The 22,185-nt window shown below is 43.6% G+C and overlaps 2 protein-coding genes across 4 annotated transcripts in view; one reads left to right on the top strand and one right to left on the bottom strand.

The window, feature by feature from the left end:
- LRRTM3 (leucine rich repeat transmembrane neuronal 3) overlaps positions 1 to 2,875 on the top strand; it is a 122,806-nt gene extending 119,931 nt beyond the window's left edge. For both annotated transcript variants that reach the window (XM_014067074.2, XM_087702480.1), the window contains one exon: positions 2,687 to 2,875. In XM_014067074.2, coding sequence (XP_013922549.1) covers positions 2,687 to 2,875 — 189 coding nt within the window. The remainder of the gene's footprint in view (positions 1 to 2,686) is intronic.
- Positions 1 to 22,185, bottom strand: part of CTNNA3 (catenin alpha 3) — an 869,421-nt gene that overhangs the window by 634,231 nt on the left and 213,005 nt on the right. The gene's annotated exons all lie outside the window — the stretch shown is intronic.

The following is a 22,185-nucleotide window of genomic DNA, read 5'->3' as shown; positions in this document are numbered from 1 at the left end:
AGGTTTATTATACGCTAACTCTTTCTACAAGAATCTGAATGGCTAACGGTCAAAGAAATTTGGTGATAGATAAGAGTGAATGGGATTCAAGGAGAGATGGAGCTAGATCTTTTGGGGGCGTTCAGGGACTCAAATCTGATGGCACACTTGATCCCTCCCTCAGGCTCAGCTTGATCGTCTCCTACAGTGTGTCTGGTAATTAAAAAACAAGATAAGGGATTGCAACAGACCCCAGCAAATCCAGCTGATGTCTCCTTGTCCACTTGCCTGTGGATTTCCTCCCTGTAGTCTCAAGGTATAACTAATCACTGCCCTGAAACTTCTCCAAATGGATTTGGGGGAGAGAGGAGTCAACAGCAGTTCCAGCCTCAGTACTGGGACCAGTAAAAGGCTGTGGAGGCAGCACTTTCTTCCCAGCTGAGCTTGAGAAGAAAATGTGTTAACCTGGCTGTGTGCTTTGCCTAGAAATTTCCTGGCTGAAATTGGGATTTACTCAAGTGCACCACTTGGCAAGATTCACGCTTTAAAAATTTGCACTATAAAGCCAGATACAGTGCATCATTCTTTGAGAGAAATTGCCACATGACAATTCTCATAGCCAAATTAAAAACCAGATTTTCAGAATTTGATGCATCTCGCAGGGTCATTTGCAATCATTGCTCCAAAGTCACCACCCTGCCCCCCCTCACCAGTTTCTAAGTTTAGGTTTGGTTTCATTTTTTTGAAAGTTGCCATAAGCTAAACATAATTTTTCTTAGAGATTTAATAGCAGGTACATAAATGTGGGAAGAGAATCTGCTCAGGACTGTGAAACTGTAGTGAAGGGGGTTGCCACTATGGCTTGCCTAATATCTGAAAAATGTTATGCTCCACGGGACAAATAAAAAATTTGGAAATAATACAAAAGGATTTCTAATCTTCCTTTCATGGGTACCATTCAATATTTATATACAATTATTAATCATAACACTACACACTATATACATTATTATCATTATCAATTATTTATTTAACTATATCTATTGTCACTAAATTTCAATAAGTTTAACTAGTTTTAAATTATACTCTTCCATCTATCAACCTGTATCTTTCCAGTAGCAAAACAGTCTCATATCTTCTGCCATTTGTGGTGTCAGTCCTCTAATCATCTCCTTAATCAACTTTGTATGGACTCCTCTTAGCAACTCCTTGGTTATAAAATCTCTCATGTAATTTCAATACCCTTCTTCTGTTTCCTTAATCAGCTTAACTTTGATTGTCGGTAGTATTATCAATGATGTTGCTAATAAAATTTCTCTCTTTAAATCCATAAAGTCTTTTGTTTTTTCTTCTGTGTCTTGCCATCTGGGGTTAAGTTCCCCTCCATTTAATTCCTCTTTCAGTATTCCACTCTTTCCATTTTCAGAGACAAACCAATCACCATAAATATCAGCAAATTTAATTTCTTTATATTCATTTTTCTCTTCGATTTTTAGGATTTTAACCAACACTTTTTCCACTTGATAACATCTCCAACTTCTTCATCATATTTTACTGTTAAATGCTCTAAGTCTTCCAACTTCTTCTCTATCCTCTCATATGTGTTTGATAATTTCTGTATTTCTGCTTATTTTTTCTGTTCTCCAATTTAAATTAATTTTAAGTTTAACCTTAAGTTAAGGTTAAGAATAAAGTTAGATACAGTTAAGCCTTGATTATTAGGGGGGAAATGTTATGATACAGGATATAGTTAAATAAAGGAGGGATAATGATAACAACGTATATGTATATGTATATGTATATGTATATGTATATGTATATGTATATGTATATGTATATGTATATGTATATGTATATGTATATGTATATGTATATGTATATGTATATGTATATGTATATGTATATGTATATGTATATGTATATGTATATGTATATGTATATGCATATGTATATGTATATGTATATATGTATGTATAGGTACAACATAAGGAAACTGTATGTAAATTGTAAACAGTGATTTGGAAAGCAGGATTAGAAAATTTTGTTATTAAATATTATGGATGTTTAGCTAGAATAAGACATAAGGAATCAGTGTTATTGGAGGATTTTAGAAATAGTAAATGAAATACCAGTATGGGTTATGTATTAAATCTTGGTATATTTTATGATGAAGGATGTTTAAACAATAATAGTCAAATGAAAATGGAAATATGATGATGGTAACATGTATAAATATCTGAGTTAAAATACTTGAGTTAATATGAATTATATTTGATGACTGTGGAAGAGATGCACGAAAGCCTTTTTGTAAGCAACTGATACACTTTCTACAGTAGGTAAAGAAGGAAGATTTTATGTGTTTGTTTTGAAAATTGAAAATAATTTTTATTTTAAAAAATTGGAAATAAAATAGCTGCATAATGAATATACCCCTCACTCAAGCATTGCAGAGCAATCCAATTTCCTATTTTCCATGCTGTTGCAAATACTCTAAAGTAGGGGTGGGTGACTATGGCAACCTTTATGAACTGTCAACTTCAGTTCCCAGAATTCCTGAGCCAGCCATGAGCCACAGATTGTGAACTTGCCATAATTGCCCACCCCTGCAGAAAGGTAGGAGACACAGTCATGGTCTCCTGGCTTTAAATCTAATTTCATCTTCAAATGCTTCTCTACTAATTATTTTTCATCTCTATTTCCTTTCCAGATACCTTTATCTATGAATATGTCTACATTTCTTGCATACGATCAGCCTACAATAAGTTACTGTGGTGTACATCATGAACTTCTTGGTCATAAGTCCTATGACTCAAGTGCACAGGAAGAAACAATGGAAACACCATTAGAGACTGACCTGGATCTGAGCACAATCACAAGAGCAGCACGAAATCAGTGATCACACTCAGCTGACTTATGTTGTCCGAAAGATAACCCAGAATCATCACCATTTTTTAAAAATTTGTCATGAAGAATTAAATCAGTATTTCTCCAGGGATGGATTGAAAACTCCCCATTCTGTTTAAAAAGTTACCTTTCAAATACAGATTGTTTCAAGTCTATGATTTGTAATTAGCTAAGTTGTGCAGTCTTTTTTTTTTTTTACTTAAAAATGAAGTATGATCCTTAAAATAAATCTTGGTTTTTTTTTCAAAACTCATCCTACCTATCTGTAAAAAGGAGAAAAAAAACTGTACAGAGCTGATGTATTTTTTCATATTGTAAAGTTTCAATATACTGAAATGTACCGGAATGTACAGGACCATGCTTTATTTTATTTTACAATTTTCAGTCTTTAAAATTTTAAATTAACAAAGCTTGTGTTATATTCAGAGTTTCTCAGATTTGTAGAAACTGGTTCCTTCTGCATCTATGCCCTCAAAACAAAAGCACCCTAAAATTCTGCACTGTGCAAATTAGGCACAGACACTCTCATACAACACAATTCTTTCAACATGTTTTGGAAATAATCTATTAACCAAATTAGAGTTGGATTATTCAAACACTTGTTGACATGGTTTCCGGAAGGGGAAGGCAAGGGGAAGGGAGCTACTAAAAGAAAAATATTTTTTAACAGTTCTCCAAAGTAACTCTAGCCTTGGATTACATGTTGCTTTCTCAAGCAATGAAATGTAATGATAAAGAGGGATATTTTAACACTTTTCTGAATGAATGGCTTGTTCTTTTATTCTTTCACAACACCAATACCATAATGGAATGGACTAAAGGAGGGGGGGGGACCTCAGCTGAAGACAAAGACAGTAACCATAGCAATGAAGTTTCATTAACTGGAAAAAACAAAAACATTTGGAAGGGTTGACCTGGATATGGTTTTCTTTAGTCACATTATAAAGCAAAGTGACAGACACAACAGGTAAATAACATGACAATCAGCCATTATGATTAAACATGTTGTAGTAACATATATTATCTGCAGGTATGTTTTAGGGTTGTTTTAGCATTGCCTAAAATAGGCACACATCAATATGCACATGTCCAAGGTTTTCCAAAAGAAGGAAGAAGGGAGACAAAGAAGGAAGGGAGGGAGGGATATTTCAATATATAATATATGAAATACTGATTTCTAAGAGATGAACTCCAAAGAGACTGACATATGTGCCTTGCACAAGAGGGATAAAGTGTAGAACTAACCACACATTTCAGGTTTGTTTTGCACTTACACTGACATGCTCATTATCTGAAAGGTAAGGAAGCCATTTTCTATATGTTCCATAGCGGGAATAGATCGTAATTTATTTTTACACAAATACCCCATAACATCATTTCCAAGGTCATTCTAAAGCTCACTTAGCCAGGACACCTCTGCCATAAGACAGGTACATGTTCCTTTAGATCTGCAAAGGGTGAGCATAAACATTTCCCCCTTTAAATGGAAAGGGTCATTTTAATTGGAGACAAATCATTTCATTAACTTTACATCATTTTATCATCTATTGTTTCACATAATGTGTCCAGTAAACTCCCACCCCACCCCAAATTAGGATCTTTTTTTGGTATTATTTTGTTATTACATTTCCATTTTTGGTCAAAGCTGATAGGGAGTAAAGTCAAAGAATATCCTCTCTGTGTCTATCTATTACTACTTTAAGAAGAAAGTAGTATACGGAGTCTTCAACCTATCACCAGTGGTGGTATTCAGCCGGTTCAGACCGGTTCAGGCGAATTAGTAGTGACGACCTGCAGGTGGGTGGGGTGGCCACCCACCCACCCCAATTTATGCTATCCTATTTAGCCACGTTTTCTAAGCCATGCTCATGAACAAACCCTGCACGTGAGCGTGAAAGGCGCACATGCTCACAGTTTCGGTGCACAGAAAACCAATGGTAAACTTATGTGAAACCCACCTCTACTGATCACCATTTGTTTAAAAGTCATTCAAAGTTATATCAGCACTGGAAAATGTGACTTGCAACTGGTCCTGACGCTTACAACCCTTGCAGCATCTCTGCAGTCACAAGATCAAAACCTGGGCATGTGACAACTGGCATATTTTTATAATGGTTGCAGTGTCCTGAGGTCACATGATCACCATTTGCAATGTTCCCAGGGGCTTTCTGACAAGTCAGAGAGGGAAGCCAGACACACTTAACAATCACAATTCACTTAATGATCGCGGTGATTTGATGGCTCTGGCAAAAAAGGTCATTAAAAATGGGCATCACTTAACAACCACATTACTTCGCGACAAATGTTCTGCTCCCAATTGTGGTCATAAATCAAAGATTATCTATGCTGAATGTCAATCTCATATTCATGAATTTATGTGCAGAATTAAAATATTTTCCTATGTGGGAATAATGAAAACGTTCAAAATTAGTAGTTGTAAGCACCAATGAATTATTTTTTAAAATCATTTTTTGCATGGCAGATCAAATTGGAGAGGTATAAAGTGTCTACCCCCTTCATTATTCCTGAATTCCAGTGGATCTCATATGCAATTTGGTTAGTTGCGAGTGATTAAAAAGCTTTAAAACTATTAATAATACTGTATATTGAAACATTTATTACAGCACTATCACTTTACATCATAAAACAGAAGATGTATCTTATGGTAATCTTATTAAGGAAAAAAGATTCAAGGATTATTGAGTTTTCCAAACAAGAGGGACAAAATTTCATATAATAGTAGCAATCCCTTTTTTATAAATAAAGATAAATTTAACCACAAATCTATTTTTCTCAATATTTCTTCCAAATATTTTACAACGGCTTCATCAATAAAATTAAGAAACATGCATTCAATCCTTTGTACAAAGCAACTTATTGGGTGGGGGTGGGGGAAATCTTCAGAATATTGTTAAAAGAAATGCAAGCCTACAAAAATGTCAAAAGAGAATACATTGTATTATTTATTTAACATCCTAGATTTTTGTAACATATTTTGCATAAATTATTTGCTATTCAAAATATTTTATTTGTCATTTTTAAGACTCATCCTAACTTCATTTCTTCGGTTTCTAATTTCTCCAGACATTGCCACATACAATCCTTGGAATTCTTTCTGGCCACTACTAGAAATTGAGGGCAGAGTTCAGGGGTGGTATTCACTTACTTTCTCTACCTGTTCACAAATGTGAGCGTGTGTGCATGTGCTTGGCCTTCTGTGCATGCACTTTTATTGTGTGCATGGCTTGCATGCATGCACATGGCTTTAAAACATGGCTAAATAGGACGGCATAGAAGCAGGGCGGGGCGGGTGGGTGGGGCCACCTGCGATTTTCACTACCGGTTCAGGCAAACCAGTTTGACCCGGCTGAATATCACCTCTGGCACAGTTCCTATCAACTAATGTCAGGAAGCTTAGGAAAACAAGGAAGTATTTCCTAGGAGAGGTGTGGAAGATTGTTGAAACAAAGAAGCCAGCTGCTGCGAAAAAGAAACTCTCCTCACTTTTTTTTATTGAGAACTCCAAGAGAAAATCTATGTCATCAGCAGAGGTGGTATTCAACCAGTTCGGATTGGTTCTGGCATACCGATAGCGGAAATTTTGAGTAGTTTGGAGAACCAGCAAATACCATATCTGGCTGGCCCTGCCCTCCCACCCCCACTGTTCCCTGTCCTATATTCCCTTGTTCTCTAGCTCAGCTAATTCGCACGGCAGAGCGGATTGCTGTGTCTCAGCTGAGCTAGGTAACTCTTCACAGCTTTGCTCTGGGTTCCAAATTCAGGGAATAAAAAACTCTTGCAATAACATGTATTTCTTTTCTTTTTGCTCATCCAAAATTCCTTTCCTTCATTTCCAAAGTGGAAAAGGGTTGAATAAGTCTACCTGATCTGAAGGAAGCATCAGAAGAAGTACAGAGCGGTGATGTGCTTCTGAAACTTATGGAAGTAGCCCAGCATTTTATAATACCTCCTATTAGAAATGAATCCTATTGGAAAATGAAGGAGGGGCCCTGCTCCATCCAGGACGAAGACCCTGAGAAGAGGGAGTGGGGAAGAAGCGGAGCCCCAGCCTCTGCTGCCTCTGGTGTCCCAGGACATGGTTGCCCCCCGCCTGGCCCAGGAGAAGGCCTTGAAATGGCAGTTGGAGGAGGAACAGAAACTCAAGCAGCAGCAGAAACAGGCTCGCCTGGCTGAAGACATGCCTGAAGCCAAGACCCCAACCATCTTCATCAGCATGCAGGAGGAAGAGGAGAGTTTTTTGTGGGGGAGCTCCCTGCTGGATTCCAGCTTAGAAGGACTGTGGCCAGAGGTGGGGTTCTGGATTATTTTACTGCCAGTTCACTCAGGCATGCGCTTCCTGAGTTTGATGCATGCTACATAGACATACGCAGATGCAAAAAACAAGATGGGGCCACCTATGGTGCCGCCAATAGAACTGGCTCAGGCGTGTGCACAGCCGAGTTACTACCTATTTGGCCGAATCGGGCCAAACCGGGAGCAACCCACTTCTGACCCTGGCCCACCAAGGAGCTGCTTAGCAAGGAAGGGGGCAGTGGCAGTAGCTCAAATGAGCGGTCCTCCAGCAAGACCCCTTCCCCAGCCTAGCGCAGCCCATCCCTGCCCCACAAGAGCCAGCCAAGGACAGCCAAGCAGCAGAGGCCAGCTCAGCCGGCCCTTCAGAGGAGCCCTTGGAGCATTGGCAGTGCCATCCAAGTCTGGCACTGAGGAAGAGGAGAAGATGGAGAGCTGATGGGGAGGAATGGCTGGGTGGGAGTGGGGGAACAGGAAGTAGGGGTCTCTGCCTTCTCAATAAAATATCTTAGCTATCAAAAAGAAAGAAAGAAAGAAAGAAAGAAAGAAAGAAAGAAAGAAAGAAAGAAAGAAAGAAAGTTTAGTTTAGTTTAGTTTAGTTTAGTTTAGTTTAGTTTAATAAGATTTGTATGCCACCCATTCCCTTGGGACTCTGGGCGGCTTACAGGCAAGGTAAAAAGAAACATTTAAAAGTTAAAACTAAGAAGTTACAATTATTAAAATTCCACATCATGCATTCCATCTAAGTGGGGCTGGATATTGATCAACAGCCCCAGGCCTGCCGGAACAGCCAGGTCTTGGTGGCTTTACCAAAGGCTGAGAGAGTGATAAGGGTCCGGATCTCTATGGGTAGATCGTTCCACAGGGCCGGCGCAGCTACAGAGAAGGCCTTCCCCTGGGGGGCCACCAGCCGGCATTGTCCGGTCGACGGCACCCGGAGGAGGCCCAACCTGTGCGATCTTGTTGGTCATTGGGAGGTAAGTGGCAGGAGGCGGTCTCTCAGGTAGCCAGGTCCTAAACCATGTAGGGCTTTAAAAGTAACGACTAGCACCTTGAAGCGTGTCCGGAGACCAATGGGGAGCCAGTGCAGCTCGCGGTGACAAGGGCATGAGTGACCATTCGAAGTGCCTCCCAGTCCAGGTAGGGCCACAACTGGTGCACCAGGCGAACCTGGGCAAAAGCCCCCCTGGGCACAGCCGACAGATGGCGTTCTAACGTCAGCTGGGGATCCAGGAGGACACCCAAATTGCGGGCCCTCTCTGAGGGGTGTGTAATTTCACCCCCCAGGCTAAGAGGTGGAATGTCTGGACTATCCTTGGGAGGCAGCATCAATAGCCACTCGGTCTTGTCTGGATTGAGTGCAAGCTTGTTTGCTCCCATCCAGACCCTGACAGCCTCCAGGCACTGTCACATCACTTCCACTGCTTCGCTGAGTTGGCACGGGGCGGACAGATATAATTGAGTATCGTCCGCATATTGGTGATATTTGATCCCGTGCCGGCATATGATCTCACCCAGCGGCTTCATGTAGATGTTAAATAGGAGGGGAGACAGGACCGAACCCTGCGGCACCCCGTATTTGAGGGGCCTAGGGATCGATCTCTGTCTTCCAACCAACACCGACTGCGACCTGTCTGAGAGGTAGGAGGCGAACCACCTTAGGATGGTGCCTCCCACTCCCACCTCCCGTAACCGTCGCAGAAGGATACCATGGTCGGTGGTATAGAAGGCCGCTGAGAGGTCAAGAAGCACTAGGATAGAGGAATGTCTTCTATCCCTGGCTCGGCAGAGATCATCGATCAGTGCGACCAAAGCAGTTTCTGTGCCGTAACCAGGCCTGAAACCCAACTGAAAGGGATCCAGATAATCTGCTTCATCCAAGGTCCGCCGGAGTTGAAAGGCCACCACCTTCTCGACAACCTTCCCTACGAACACCCGACAATCTCCGGAGCAGGGATCCTACGAGGAACTAGTGACTAGTGAAGAAAGAAAGAAAGAAAGAAAGAAAGAAAGAAGGAAGGAAGGAAGGAAGGAAGGAAGGAAGGAAGGAAGGAAGGAAGGAAGGAAGGAAGGAAGGAAATGAATGAATCAGTGCAGGGATGAACCAGTGGTGGGTTCCGGATCCCATTCCAACCAGTACAGTTGGAACGGGCCTGGCAGCATCCACATGGATGTGTGCAGCGTGCACATACATCTTAGCACCTCCGCGAGCCTCCGTGATGCTCCAGCTGCTCAGCAGAGCATTGCACAGGCGCTATATGGGCCATACATGTATGCGGAACCCCAAAGACTTAAAAGACTAGTAAGGAGTTCGGGCGGGCGGGCAGGCCCTCCAGAGCACCGTACCAGAATGGTATCTGGTGCTCCGGGCAGGCTCCCGTACGCCTATACCAGGGCATACCGCCTGCAATCCACCACTGGGGTGAACACATTTGGGTCATTTTACTGCATGTCAGTGTTTCCTAACCTCAGCAACTTAACCTCTGAAGTTCAACTCTCAGCATGTGGCTGGGAGTTGGGCATCCTAAAGCTGCTGAGCGTTCTTCCCTTAAGTGTTTCAATCATTGACCAGCACTGAACCAATGGATTGAACCGGAGTGAACCAGATTTCTCTTGCATAGCCCAATCACATAGTTTTGTCGTGAAGTAAGGGTATCCAGCATACACACACAAACACACACACACACACACACACACACATGCATACACACACATCCTGATGTATGTATGTATGTATGTATGTATGTATGTATGTATTTATTATTGTTATATGTGTACAATACAATTTCTAGTACATCTCATATTTTCCATATGTTAATTCCTTGGCTGCAGTAATCAACTTGCTGCAAATCACTGCCACACCTTAATATTTGTAAATAGAATTTATTAGCAGCAGAAAACACAAGAACAAAGAAAACTTCCTTTCTTTTTTAGATCAAAGCATCTGATATAGTCTCAAAGTTCCCTATTTTTGTTTGGTTGTGGTTCTTTTGTTATTAAATTCCTCCCACACACTATTTCTAAATTTAAATGCTGCATAATATAGAAAAATTAGGTCAATACATATATACTTTTTCTTCTGGCTAATTACAGGCATTTATTTTAATTAGATTTCATAACAAATAGTTAATCTTGATGAATTCTACTGTCTTAATGTTGTTTTAATGAATATCAAAACAATTAGTATATTTTAGTGTTTGCCACAAGAACATTAGAGGATTTTGAGTAATCTGAAAATACAGTGAACTAAATGATGAAAATTTTCATGACAGGGAACTCGCAGTCTACTCTATCACCCTCTATCTTGCAATAAGAAGTTCATTATAACTACTGTTTATTTCAAAGCTCTAATGTAGGCACAGTGGTGACTATTTCCAAGTGTCATCTAATTTTATGCTACCTCTGTGAGAGTGATAATCTACAAATAAGTATTAATTAAAAAGCCTTACTACTTAATTACTTTGGAGATGTACTGCATCTTTATTACTGCCAAATGGTCTCTGAATGAAGTAAAGTAAGATCCCAGGGAGACAGGAAAAGCAGCTTTTCAGAACTTCCTAGAACTAAACAGTTGCTCCTAACAGTAATAGAAACATGATTACTGTGAAGCATTTTCCCTGATAGCAAGTTGCTGGCTCAAAAATGTGGATCAACATATTCTCCCAGGCAGTACAAGTACAAGACAAGACCCTCGCCACTTCTTGAGTAGTCGTCCCTTCCACTCCCAGCCCATTGTAAATGCATTCTCCATCCATATCGTCCAGCTTCAGTTCAGAATATTTGTAGCTCAGGGTTGAAATGACGGGTCCTTGGTGCTCTCTGAGCTTGGTTGTTTTCTTGTTTTCACTGTTAGCACTGATGATGTTACCTAGTTTGGGTAATGAAATATCTGCAAGAAAACAACCAAGCTCAGAGAGCACAAAGGACCCCTCAGCTTCAATTCAGAATTGCTGTTTTCTGAGCAGTTTTAAAGTACTGTTGGTCTTCAGGTCTTCACTGCATTCTAGAAGCAGCCCTAGTTCTGAGTGGGCTGCAATGCTGGCATCTTCCCTTCTCTCAGTCACTGCTCACTATCCTGAACAGTCATTTAATTATAGGCTGCTGGTCTATTAAGTTCTCCACTGGTCAGCAGTTGAACTGTTTTCCTTGGTGCTGGTTGTTTCTGTTGTTTTTATGTTTTGTTTTGTTTTTTTACAATCTTGCAGTTTGTCTGCAGCAGCTCTTAAAGTAGAAGGAAACATCTCAAACCTGCTGCAGTGATCTATGTATTCTGAAACTGTTTTCAAGGATTTTTTTAGAAGAGTGTAGAGTGATCTAAATTTTAATAAACAAATAGTATGCAGATAATATTATACTATTAGTAATAACAAGCGAGGTTTGCAGATTTAACTCAAACAACTATATGAATTGAATACGCTAGATGCGCTCAGTATGAATCAGGGGGGGAAATGGTGAAACAAAATCCCAGAAATATATATGGAATCAGATGTTCCTTTAAAGCACTGTTGGAAACAACTATAATCTTTCTGACAGTTGAAGACCATGTGGCTTAAAGTTGCTAAGTTTGAGAAGCACTGCTCTAAAGAATAGACAAAGATATGGAAATGGAGATTATCATCAATAAAAGAATTATTAAAAACACCTACTACATTTACATACAAAGAATGATTCAAGGGGAATACAGTGTAGAGACAACATATCATCAGAAAATGTGTATATGTAGCCTAGAAAAATATCATGTTTTAAACAGTCATATCAAAAGAACAAAAAGAAGTGAAGGATGCCAGCACCTCCACTAGAACTACAATGTAGAGGTGACGGCAGTATGTGCAATTTACACGTGGAAAGAATATGTTCTGGGTTAAGTGTTACTAGAATGGGTGTACTGATTCCTTACAGGGCAGAAGAGATATTTTTCCTCCATGGATCTGGAAGTCTCCACTTTTAGTACAAGACTAAAATGTGTGTAAGGCTAAAATGCTTAACATTCAATTTCATTATAGCAACCAAATTAATGCATCTACCTCTCTAAAATTTGCAACCTCTCTTGTCCACCAATTTCCCAATGTTATAAATCATTTTCATATAAATTCAGAAAATAATATGATGAATTCTATAACAATTACAGAGGTAATGTCTCTTCATTGCGTTTAATATATTAGGAGAAAAATCTGCAGGAACATTAGTGAAATAAAAAAACTTATTTCATCAGAAGAGGGGGAATGTAGAGTTCCAATTATATAGGTAGTCCTTGACTTACAACCATTTATTTGGTGACCATTCAATGTTACAACAGCACTGAAAAAAGTGAATTATGATTGTTTTTTGCACTACTGTTATCCCCATAGTCGCATTGATCACAATTCAGATGCTTGGCAACTGGTTCATAATTATGATGGTTGCAATGTCCATGAGATCAAAGGTCATAAGATCACCTTTTGAGACTTCCTATCAAACAAAATCAATGGGGAAGCCAGAGTCACATAAGACCCATGTTACTAACTAAACAACTACAATGATTTACTTAACAACTGTAGCAAGAAAGATCGTAAAATGGGGCAAAACTCACTGAACAACACTCACTCAGCGACATAAATTTTGGGTTCAGTTGTGGTCATAAATCAAGAACTACCTGTATCTCAAGAACGTATAGATGTGATCTTGAAATCTAGATGAACACCTGGTGCTAAATTAATTTCCCCTAATTAAGTAATGAGAAGGTAAGTTGGTTGCCCAACTTGTTTCCTATTTTTATTAAACTATTCTTGAGACTGATTTTTGGTCAGGGACACTAACAGTTCCAGTCCATAAAAGGGTGTAAAATTTATTTGTTCCAGCTACAGACTAATAAATCTGTTTTTATTATTACTAAATTTGTGCAACAGGTTAAGATTAGGAAAAAATGTATTTTGAATAGACAGGAGAAGCTACTACATTGTAGATCACTGTCTTATATTTACCACAGCTAGCAGGAAGAAAAATCTGTACCTGCCAACAAGAAGCTATTTGTAGTCTCTGTAGCCCTTAAATCACCCTTGGATCTGATACCTACAATGTGGTTCTGCAATAAACTAAGACAACCAATAAAAGCTTGCTTTATCTAACAAAGTAGTTCTATTCAGAGACAATCATGTAATTAAATTCATTAAGAAATTATATTATGGCTTTTGGTGTAGCAAAACTAGCAGAGAAAATCTATAAAGTTTTGGCACCTAAGACAAGAAATGCAAATGATACCCCCAATTCTCCTTCAATTTGGACCAAAACTTTGAAAGATCTGTCCTCTTTCTGTTTCCCTTTTCCCATAGTATTGGTCTGCTGTTGTTGTTAGTTGCGAAGTTGTGTCTGACCCATCGCGACGCCATGAACAACGTTCCTCCAGACCTTCCTGTCCTCTACCATCCCCCCGAGTCCATTTAAGCTCACACCTACTGCTTCCATGACTCCATCCAGCCACCTCATTCTCTGTCGTCCCCTTCTTCTTTTGCCCTCAATCTTTCCCAGCATTACGCTCTTCTCTAGTGAGTCCTTCCTTCTCATTAGGTGGCCTGCTACTTACCTCAGTAAAAGAACTGCTTAAAATGCCTCGTATGAAATCTTAAATAATTTTCTAAACCTTAAACAGCCAATGTAACTGTTCTTGCATGCAAAATAATTGTTGCTACCTTAAAGTCCACAATCTGGGCCAGCTCGGATTCTAATAAAATAAGTGAAAGTTTTGTTTTGTTTCGTTTATTGGTTTTGTATGCCGCCCACTCCCGCAGGATTCCGGGCGGCTCACAATGAAAGGGGGAAGGGGATAAATAAGACAATACAAACAATATTAAAATACACAACAGTCGCAAATGAAGTGGGGTTGGATACTTCAACAGCCCCCAGCCTGCCGGAACAGCCGGGACTTGGTAGCTTTACGGAAGGCCGGGAGGGTAGTAAGGGTCCGGATCTCCACGGGGCTGACCAATTCCTCCCATGTCCTTATGGAGATGCTTTTCATAACTTGGAGAAGGCATATCCTCCAGTGGCAATTGTTACAAGAAGAGTTAGAACTATGATCAGAGCAACAAAATTATTAAGGAAAGAAGGTACCGTATTTTTCGGAATATAAGACACACCTTTTTTTCCTCAAAAAAGAGGCTGAAAAGCTGGGTGCATCTCATACACTGAATACAGAATTTTTTGTCTCCCAAAACCCTGCCCCCTTCATCAAAATGGCCATAGTCTTTAGGAACCTTATAGAGTGCTCCTGGGGGCTGGGGAGGGCAGAAATGAGTGAAAAATGGGCCTCTTTCACCCACCCCCCATCCCCAGGAGCACTCTATAGGCCATCTGCATCGAAGGGCGTCCGTGTCCATAGCTCCCCTGGCCGGGAATCTTGATATGAATTCCGGAAACTGGGCGTTCTCTGGAGTCGTGAAGAGATCCACCGTCGGATGTCCGAACCTCTCGCAGATCTGTCGGAAGATTGAGGGATGGAGCTGCCACTCCCCATTGTCGATCATCTCCCTGCTGAGCCAATCTGCCTGTTGGTTCTCTGTTCCGGAGATGTGCTCCGCTCTGATGGATTGCAGGTGTCTCTCTGCCCAGTTCCCCAGTCGCAGGGCTTCATCGCGAAGAGCCTTGGAATGGGTGCCGCCCTGCCTGTTCACATGGGCCTTCGCCGCCACATTGTCCGTCAGGACTAGTACATGATGCCTGGTCACCGTGTTCTTGAAGTGACAAAGGGCCAGGTGGATGCCCCTGAGCTCCAACCAGTTTATGTTGTTGCGCAGGTCTGTTGGAGTCCAGCGGCCCTGGGCAATCTGGTTCTCCAGGTGAGCCCCCCAGCCGAATAGACTTGCGTCTGTGGTGAGGATCCTTCTTGCTGGTTCTCTGAAAAGGCATCCCCTATTCAAGGCTGGGGACAGCCACCAGCGGAACGATAGCAGCACCTGGGGTGACACCCGAACCTTGAACTGGCGTCGCTCGTCCCGGCTCTCTGGTGTGGGAGTAGGAACAACTGGAGCTCCCTGGCATGTAGTCGGGCCCACGGCACGATCCCTATGCAAGAGATGAATTTCCCCAGGAGCCTGGAAAGAAGAACTACAGGGACAGAGCATAACTTGCGAACTTCATGAACCAGTTTTACAATGCTGTCCTTTCGATCTTGGGAAAGGAAAACCTCCCCAGCCACTGAATCTATAATGGATCCTAGGTGCTGGAGTCTGGTGGATGGGACCAGGTGGCTCTTCTCCAGATTAATGGAGAATCCCAGGGCCCTGAGAATGTCAATGGTAGTCCCCAAGTCCTGTTTGGCAGACTCCGGGGACCTAGCTAAAACGAGGATGTCGTCTAAATAACAGAACAACGGACTGGGAGGGAGCGCAGGTGGCCTGCGGCTGCAGCCAACACTTTGGTGAATGTCCTGGGGGCTGAGGCCAGCCCAAAGGGGAGAGCCCTGTATTGGAAATGGTTGCCCTCGTGAGAAAACCTAAGGAATTTGCGGTGTTCCGGGGTGATTCTGATGTACAGGTATGCCTCTGTGAGATCAATGGAGGCTAGGAAATCACCCGGACGGATGCCCTCTAAGATGGACTTTAGGGAGGCCATTTTAAACTTGCAGTAGACCACCCTGGAATTGAGGAGTTTAAGATCCAGGATGGCTCTCCACCCCCCTGAACTCTTGGGGACTAGAAAAAGGTTTGAATAGAAGCCGGAGCCCTTCTCCCCCTCTGAGACCCTTTCAATGGCCCTGATCTCTAGCAGGTGCTTGATGGCCTTGGCCTTAAGGGCCCGCTTGGTCGGATCTGTGGAGGAGGCGAAGGTGTGGAACCTACTAGGGGGGAGAGAGCGAAACTCCAGCTGTAGCCCGAGCCTTATAGTCTGGAGGACCCACTCATCTGAGGTGACACGTTCCCAAGCATCCGCGAAAAGGGAGAGGCGACCGCCAATAGGGTGATCCGGGGGCGGATCACTTGAACCTGCGGAAGGGGCGACCGCCTCCTCCTCCTCAAAAGGGCCGCTTGCCTTGCTGCTGGCCTCTGAACCTGTCTCTATGGAACTGCCTATCCCCCTGCCTGTGGAACCTGGGGTTCTGGTACCTCTGGTTCTGGGTCTCCACGCCTGTACGAGGTTCTCCTGGGATATGGCGCATGTCGGAAGTCTGAGCGTCTGGTTGTCATTGGGAAGACTTTCCGCTTGTTCTTATCCTCCAACAGGATAGGATCCAGCGCAGTTCCAAACAGCTTCTCACTGGTGTAGTCTGCTCCTGTTAGGTGCCACTTCATCCGGGACTCTGCCTGCCAGTGGCGTAGCCACAGCAGGCGCCTAGACGCCACTTAGGATGACATTGCCCGGGATGCATACTTAACTGCGTCCAGAGTGGCATCCGCCGAGAACTGCGTGGCTGCCAGGATCTTGGAGATGTCCTGCAGCAAATGAACCTCTGAGGCCGGAGTCCTGTCCCTCAGCTGCTCCAACCACAGCACCGTGGACCTGTTGAAAAAAGAAGCTGAAGCGGCCGCCCTAATGGCCCAGGTTATAGCCTGGAACGTCTTGCGCAGCACGATGTCTGCCTTCTTATCCTCTGCCTTGAGGCAGCTGGTGATGTCTCCTGTGATCACTGCTAATGCTGAGGCTAGGGTGGCCACCGGATTGTCCACCTCAGGTATCTGGAGAGCTTGAGCAAAGGTCAGGTTAAGGTTATACTGAGCCAAGGTGGCACAGTGGTTAGGGTGCAGTACTGCAGGCCACTTCAGCTGACTGTTATCTGCAGTTCAGCGGTTCTAATCTCACCGGCTCAAGGTTGACTCAGCCTTCCATCCTTCCGAGGTGGGTGAAATGAGGACCCAGAATGTGGGGGCAATATGCTGACTCTGTAAACCGCTTAGAGAGGGCTGAAAGCCCTATGAAGCGGTATATAAGTCTAACTGCTATTGCTATTATTATAGAATTTCCTCTCATTTCCCCCTGGAGTGGGAAAGGACCCTGGCTTCACCCACTGGGACTTGAGCACCTCTAGAAACATCTCTGGCGTGGGGATCTCCTCCTTAGCCACGGGAGGTCTATGGAAGGGCCCCTTCTTCTTTTTGCCCTTACTAGTGCCAGCCGTTTCAGCCACAGGCTTAGGATCTGTGGGGGGATCTAGATCTGCTGTGGCACTTGCCTTGCGGAGCAAGGAGCTAAATAAGGAGGGGGGGAAAGGCCCACAATGGTGGATTCGTCCTCTGCCTGGGGTTCTTCATCCTCTGAGAACCCCACCTCCTTCAACTCTCCCTCTTCCAAATCGGAAGCCTCGCTAGCAGTAGAGGGGGAGGGAGACCTGGCTCCTCTGGCAGCCGAAGTGCTGGGGCACTCCTGATGGCCCCTGGAAGGCTCCTGGGGGCCCTGTTCCTGGAGCTCTGAGGCTGCTGGTTTAACCCAGAGGCCATCACTTGGGCTAAGGCCCTAGCTAGCATGTCCTGAAAGCTATTGGTGAGCTCAGGTAAGGCAGGCTGGAGCTCTGGTGGCTGGGGATAGTCCCTGGGGTCAGGGGATAGAGGACCCAACTGATGCCTCGCTGGACTGGGAGCCCTGCGCCCAAATGGATCCGCCCTCGACTCCGCTGGAGGTGCAGGTGAAAGGGGGGAGGGCAATAGGGAACTGTGCCCTCTACCTGAGCCCCTTGGGGAACCAGGGGATGCTGCCCGGGCCTCATCCCGGACTGGAGGCCTGTGGGGAGATCGGGACCTGGAGGGGGAAGGGCTGATGGTGGCTCTGAATCCTCTGGTCGAGGCCCTGGTCGTTCTGGCCTCCTTCCTAGGGGCTGCCTTCTTAGGGGCCCTGGCTTTGTCCCTCCTCGCTGGGGATCTCCCCCTGGGAACCGGGGAGACTCCCCCAGAGGTCCCCTCATCTGGATCCGCACCCCCTGGGGCTCTGGGCCTGGCATCCCTGTTCCTAGCCGCCTCGTCCATTTACTCACAGTTTTTGGTGCCACCAACCTCCTCTTTGTTCAGCCGGCCTTTAAAGGGGGGGCGGATTCAATCTTCTCTCCCTGAATCCGCCCTCTTCTTTCTTCTGCTGCTGATCTGTGGCCTGGATTGCCGGCAGGCACCGCTCCGGAGCCCTCCCCGGATCACCGGCGGAGTAGGTCCTAAATGAAGCCTCTTCCGGCTTCACTGGTGCCTCCTGAGCGCTTTCGGTGTCCGTAGGAGAATGCCGATCACGCGCTCGCCCACGTGCTCTTCAAGATGGCGGTGGCAAGATGGCGACCGCCGGCCTGTGGTCCGAGCCTCCTCCTGGACCTGGAGCGCGTTGGGGCGATCTCCAAGGGATCCCTGGGCCTCGCAGGTCTTTGTCAGCCCCCTCAGAGGCAGCGCAGTCTCTGCTGTTGCCCCTCCTCCCCTTTAACGTGGCCGTCCGGTCACTCGGGGCGCGCACACACGCTGGCAAGCAGCGAGGCTTGGATCCAGCAGCGCAGAGCACGGCAGAGGAGAGGTGGAAATGAAGAAGCTGTAAGGTAAATCCTGTAGATAAGGAAACCTGTAAGAAAAACACTCCTGAGTCTTCGAAGTGGAGGGAAGTAACGCTCCTTTCAGGACGGAGACTGAGGTTAATCTGGGGAGGTCAGAGGAGAACTGTAGGTGTGGCCTCAAAAGATTACCTCAGTCTCCTAGGCAAGAGGGCTGGGTTAATACCCATTGGTTACTCCTCCCACACCTTCACTTCGGAAACTTAGGAAGAGTCTGGTAACACCTTTCCAGATTAACCAATTTTATTAAAAAAGCATAACTTTTAATGCACTACATCCCGTGAGCCAATCTATAAGCTCACAAGCTAAGTTATAGCTCATGAACATTTATGCCTTTTTATTTCATTTGAAAACATGCTACCGGGGAAGGATAAAAAACATTTCTTTGAATAGAATCCTTTAATATATGTATGAAGTCACTAGGACAGGTCATCTGCCAGCACAGGGTGAGGTATTTTTAATAAGCCAATTATATTTAGCTATATATTTTTGCCATGGGCAAAAGGGAAATGCAATGAAAATCCTAAATGAAAGCCTGGGGGTTGTCAGGACCTGGATGGAGAGAAAGACGCTCAGACTCAACCCAAGCAAATTGAATTGTTTATTGCTTTAGAAGCCAACTGATATTTGGATGATAGCAGATTTGGCTCTTGAAGCTGAACTTCTCCTGAAAGTACAGAATTGCAATCAGGGAATGCTACTGGACTCATGGCTCCTGCAGGAGGATCTAGGACAGTGATGGTGCACCTTTTAGTCACAGAGTGCCCAAACCAGAAGGCCTGTGCACATGCATGTGCTAGAGCACCGGAAACCCAACAACCAGCTGGCTGGCATGCATGCGTGCCTCAGAAACCCAATGACCAGCTGGCCGGCCCGCATGTGCATCTCAGAAATCCGATGACCAGCTGACTGAGCTGGGGCGATGGCACACATGCCCACAGAGCGGGCACGTGTGCCATAGGTCGCCATCACAGGTCTAGGACAACCTGCCACAGGGCAATTAAACATTACATTAATCGCTTTATTCCGTTACTTTTATTACTGATGACCACATTTTCACTGAAATTATTGTTAACTCTTGTATTTCTGGATGGAGTTTATTTTACTATTATTGGACCCAATTCCATTGAAATTAATGTAACTTTTGTATTGTTGAATTATCCTGCAGCAAGGTGAAAATGGTGCGTTGTCCCGCAGGGAGTTGGCCATGCCAAATTGGCTATGGGGAGTTGGCCATGGTGATTTGTCCCATGCTGCCTGCAGGAAGAGCAGATGGTGGTTGTATTTTGCTCATGAACCATGTGTGGCCTTATCTATATGCTCTAAATATGGTTTCTCAGGCATTTGCAATTGGATTGGTTCAATTAGGGCTACCCCAAAGACCACCTGAAAACCTCAACTGATACAGAAAGTAACTGTCCATGTGTTTATTGGACAATCGCAAACTTGTCACTTAAAACTACTGCTGCAGAAACTGCACTGATTACCAGTCCTGTTTTGGAGAGCAATTCAAGATTTGGTTTTTATCTATAAAGCCCGATGTGACTTGTGGCCTGATTATGGTATAAACTGCCTATTATAAATAAACTCTTCCCATCTGACTTGTGTGAATAGGCAGTGCTTGGTGAAGGTTCCCTCCTATCGGAAGGCATGACAGGAGGGAAGAGAAATGCTGGTATTCCAGGTAACTATTTCCATCTTTGGAGTAGCTCACTTCCTGAGACCAAAATAGTCACTGTATTTATGGCCTTCTGAAAAAAGAATTAAATCCTGTTAGTTTCCAGCTGGCCATAAGCGCAAATAGCTATTCTTCGATTAGCTGCTAGAGGAAGAACCACAACATGAAATATTCTTTAGCTAAAAGTGTCATATCATTTAGCACAGTGATGGCTAACCATTTTGGCACCTAGTGCCAAAAGCACGTACACCTGAAAGCGCGTGCACGCACACCCATAATGCAATGTGCATACATGCCCTCCATGTGCTCCACTCCTGTGAATGTGCACATGACCCCCGCATGCGCCCCACCCCATGCAGGAGCACAACCTATGTGCACCCTGCCCCTGCACATGCAACCCTCCCCCCGCTCATGCACGTGCATCTCCTGCATGCACTCCACCCCATGTATGCACAGCAGAGACCCAAAAATCAGCTGGCCAATTGGAAGTGCAAGCGGATGTGTGGCGGAACTGAGCTGGGGTGACGGCTCGCATACCAGCAGAGAAGACTCTGCATGCCACCTGTGGCACACATGCCATAAGTTCACCATCACAAATTTAGTACATAGTTTAATATTCATCTCTGAATTGTTCTTGTTTAGGTCTTATAATCAAAACTATCTTTTACCTTTGATGGCTCTTGTACTCTTGAATAAATGGAAAATAGCTTTAGTATGAAATTTGTCTGCCAACTTCTTTGATCTCCTTGGAATATTTTGAAATTCCTCATTTACATGGTAAGCCTGCGATGTGTATCTTGTCTATTCTCCATTTTTCCAGATATATCAAGATCAATAGATTGGTCTCTCATATTAACGATATTCATGCTACCAGAGCTGCCCACACAGAGTTTTGAAATTATGCTTCCTTTCACCTTTGTCATTATTCATTCGTGAACAGTTCTTGTCAAAGTGTTATTCTCCATAGTAACAACTATGGCATCATCTATCTTCCCAATTTATCACTTCCACTAAGTTTTCCCATTATGTGCACTCAGTGGTTGAGTATAGGTTATGAATATTTCCCAAATCTTGTTTCAAAATTTTACATTGATGCAAAGAAAAACCCATAATTTTCAGTTACATATTAAAATCACTTGACTAGCAAATTCAATGTACAAGTGTTGAAAGAAATGTCCATCTGGGTTCAGTTCCAAGTGGGGAGAAAGACACTGGAAACATGGTGGCTGTTTGGAAAGATGGTTTTAATGGTGGACACGATCACATGGTTTGAGGTCCTGGCCAAAGGGGGATCACATTCCTTGAAGATCGTGAAGAAAAAAAGAGAGAGGTGCTGAGAGTCCCTGGGTTTTATGCCCTCTCTGGGCTATTTAATTTGAGCTTGTATTCTGATTGGTTGTCAGACTCCCATGGGGCCATGCAGAGGCAACCTCTGTGGGATGTCTTTTAAGTCCCAAGCCTGGTTGAGCTGTTACTAGGTGATGATGTAATGAAAGGGCTTTGGGATTCCTATTATGGCTCTGCCTGAAGGAGATAGATATTTGTTATATAGAATAGACTGGCTCAAGCCTTACTGGCTCATTGATAAAGGTGGGGGACTGAGTTCCTGCCTCCCTTTTAGGTCCACAACGTGGAAGAAGTTTCTATTATTGGAACATACAGCTGATTGGTGTAAGAGCCATCCAGTATTAGGTAGCAACTATTCCCATAATAGCAGTGAACATTTTTCAGAATATTTACCAGTAAAGAAACATATGCAATTTGTCCATCCACATTCCTTCTATGTACAGAATATTTTCTGGTGATTTGCTGTTCTTTTGATGGCTTC

This window comes from Thamnophis sirtalis, unplaced genomic scaffold (genome assembly GCF_051295495.1).
Source record: "Thamnophis sirtalis isolate CommonGarterSnake01/CBP01778 unplaced genomic scaffold, rThaSir2_p1.2 scaffold_15, whole genome shotgun sequence".
In the NCBI taxonomy this organism is placed as follows: domain Eukaryota; kingdom Metazoa; phylum Chordata; class Lepidosauria; order Squamata; family Natricidae; genus Thamnophis; species Thamnophis sirtalis.
Note: the sequence above shows the minus strand (reverse complement) of the source record. Positions and strands in the feature narration are given on the sequence as shown.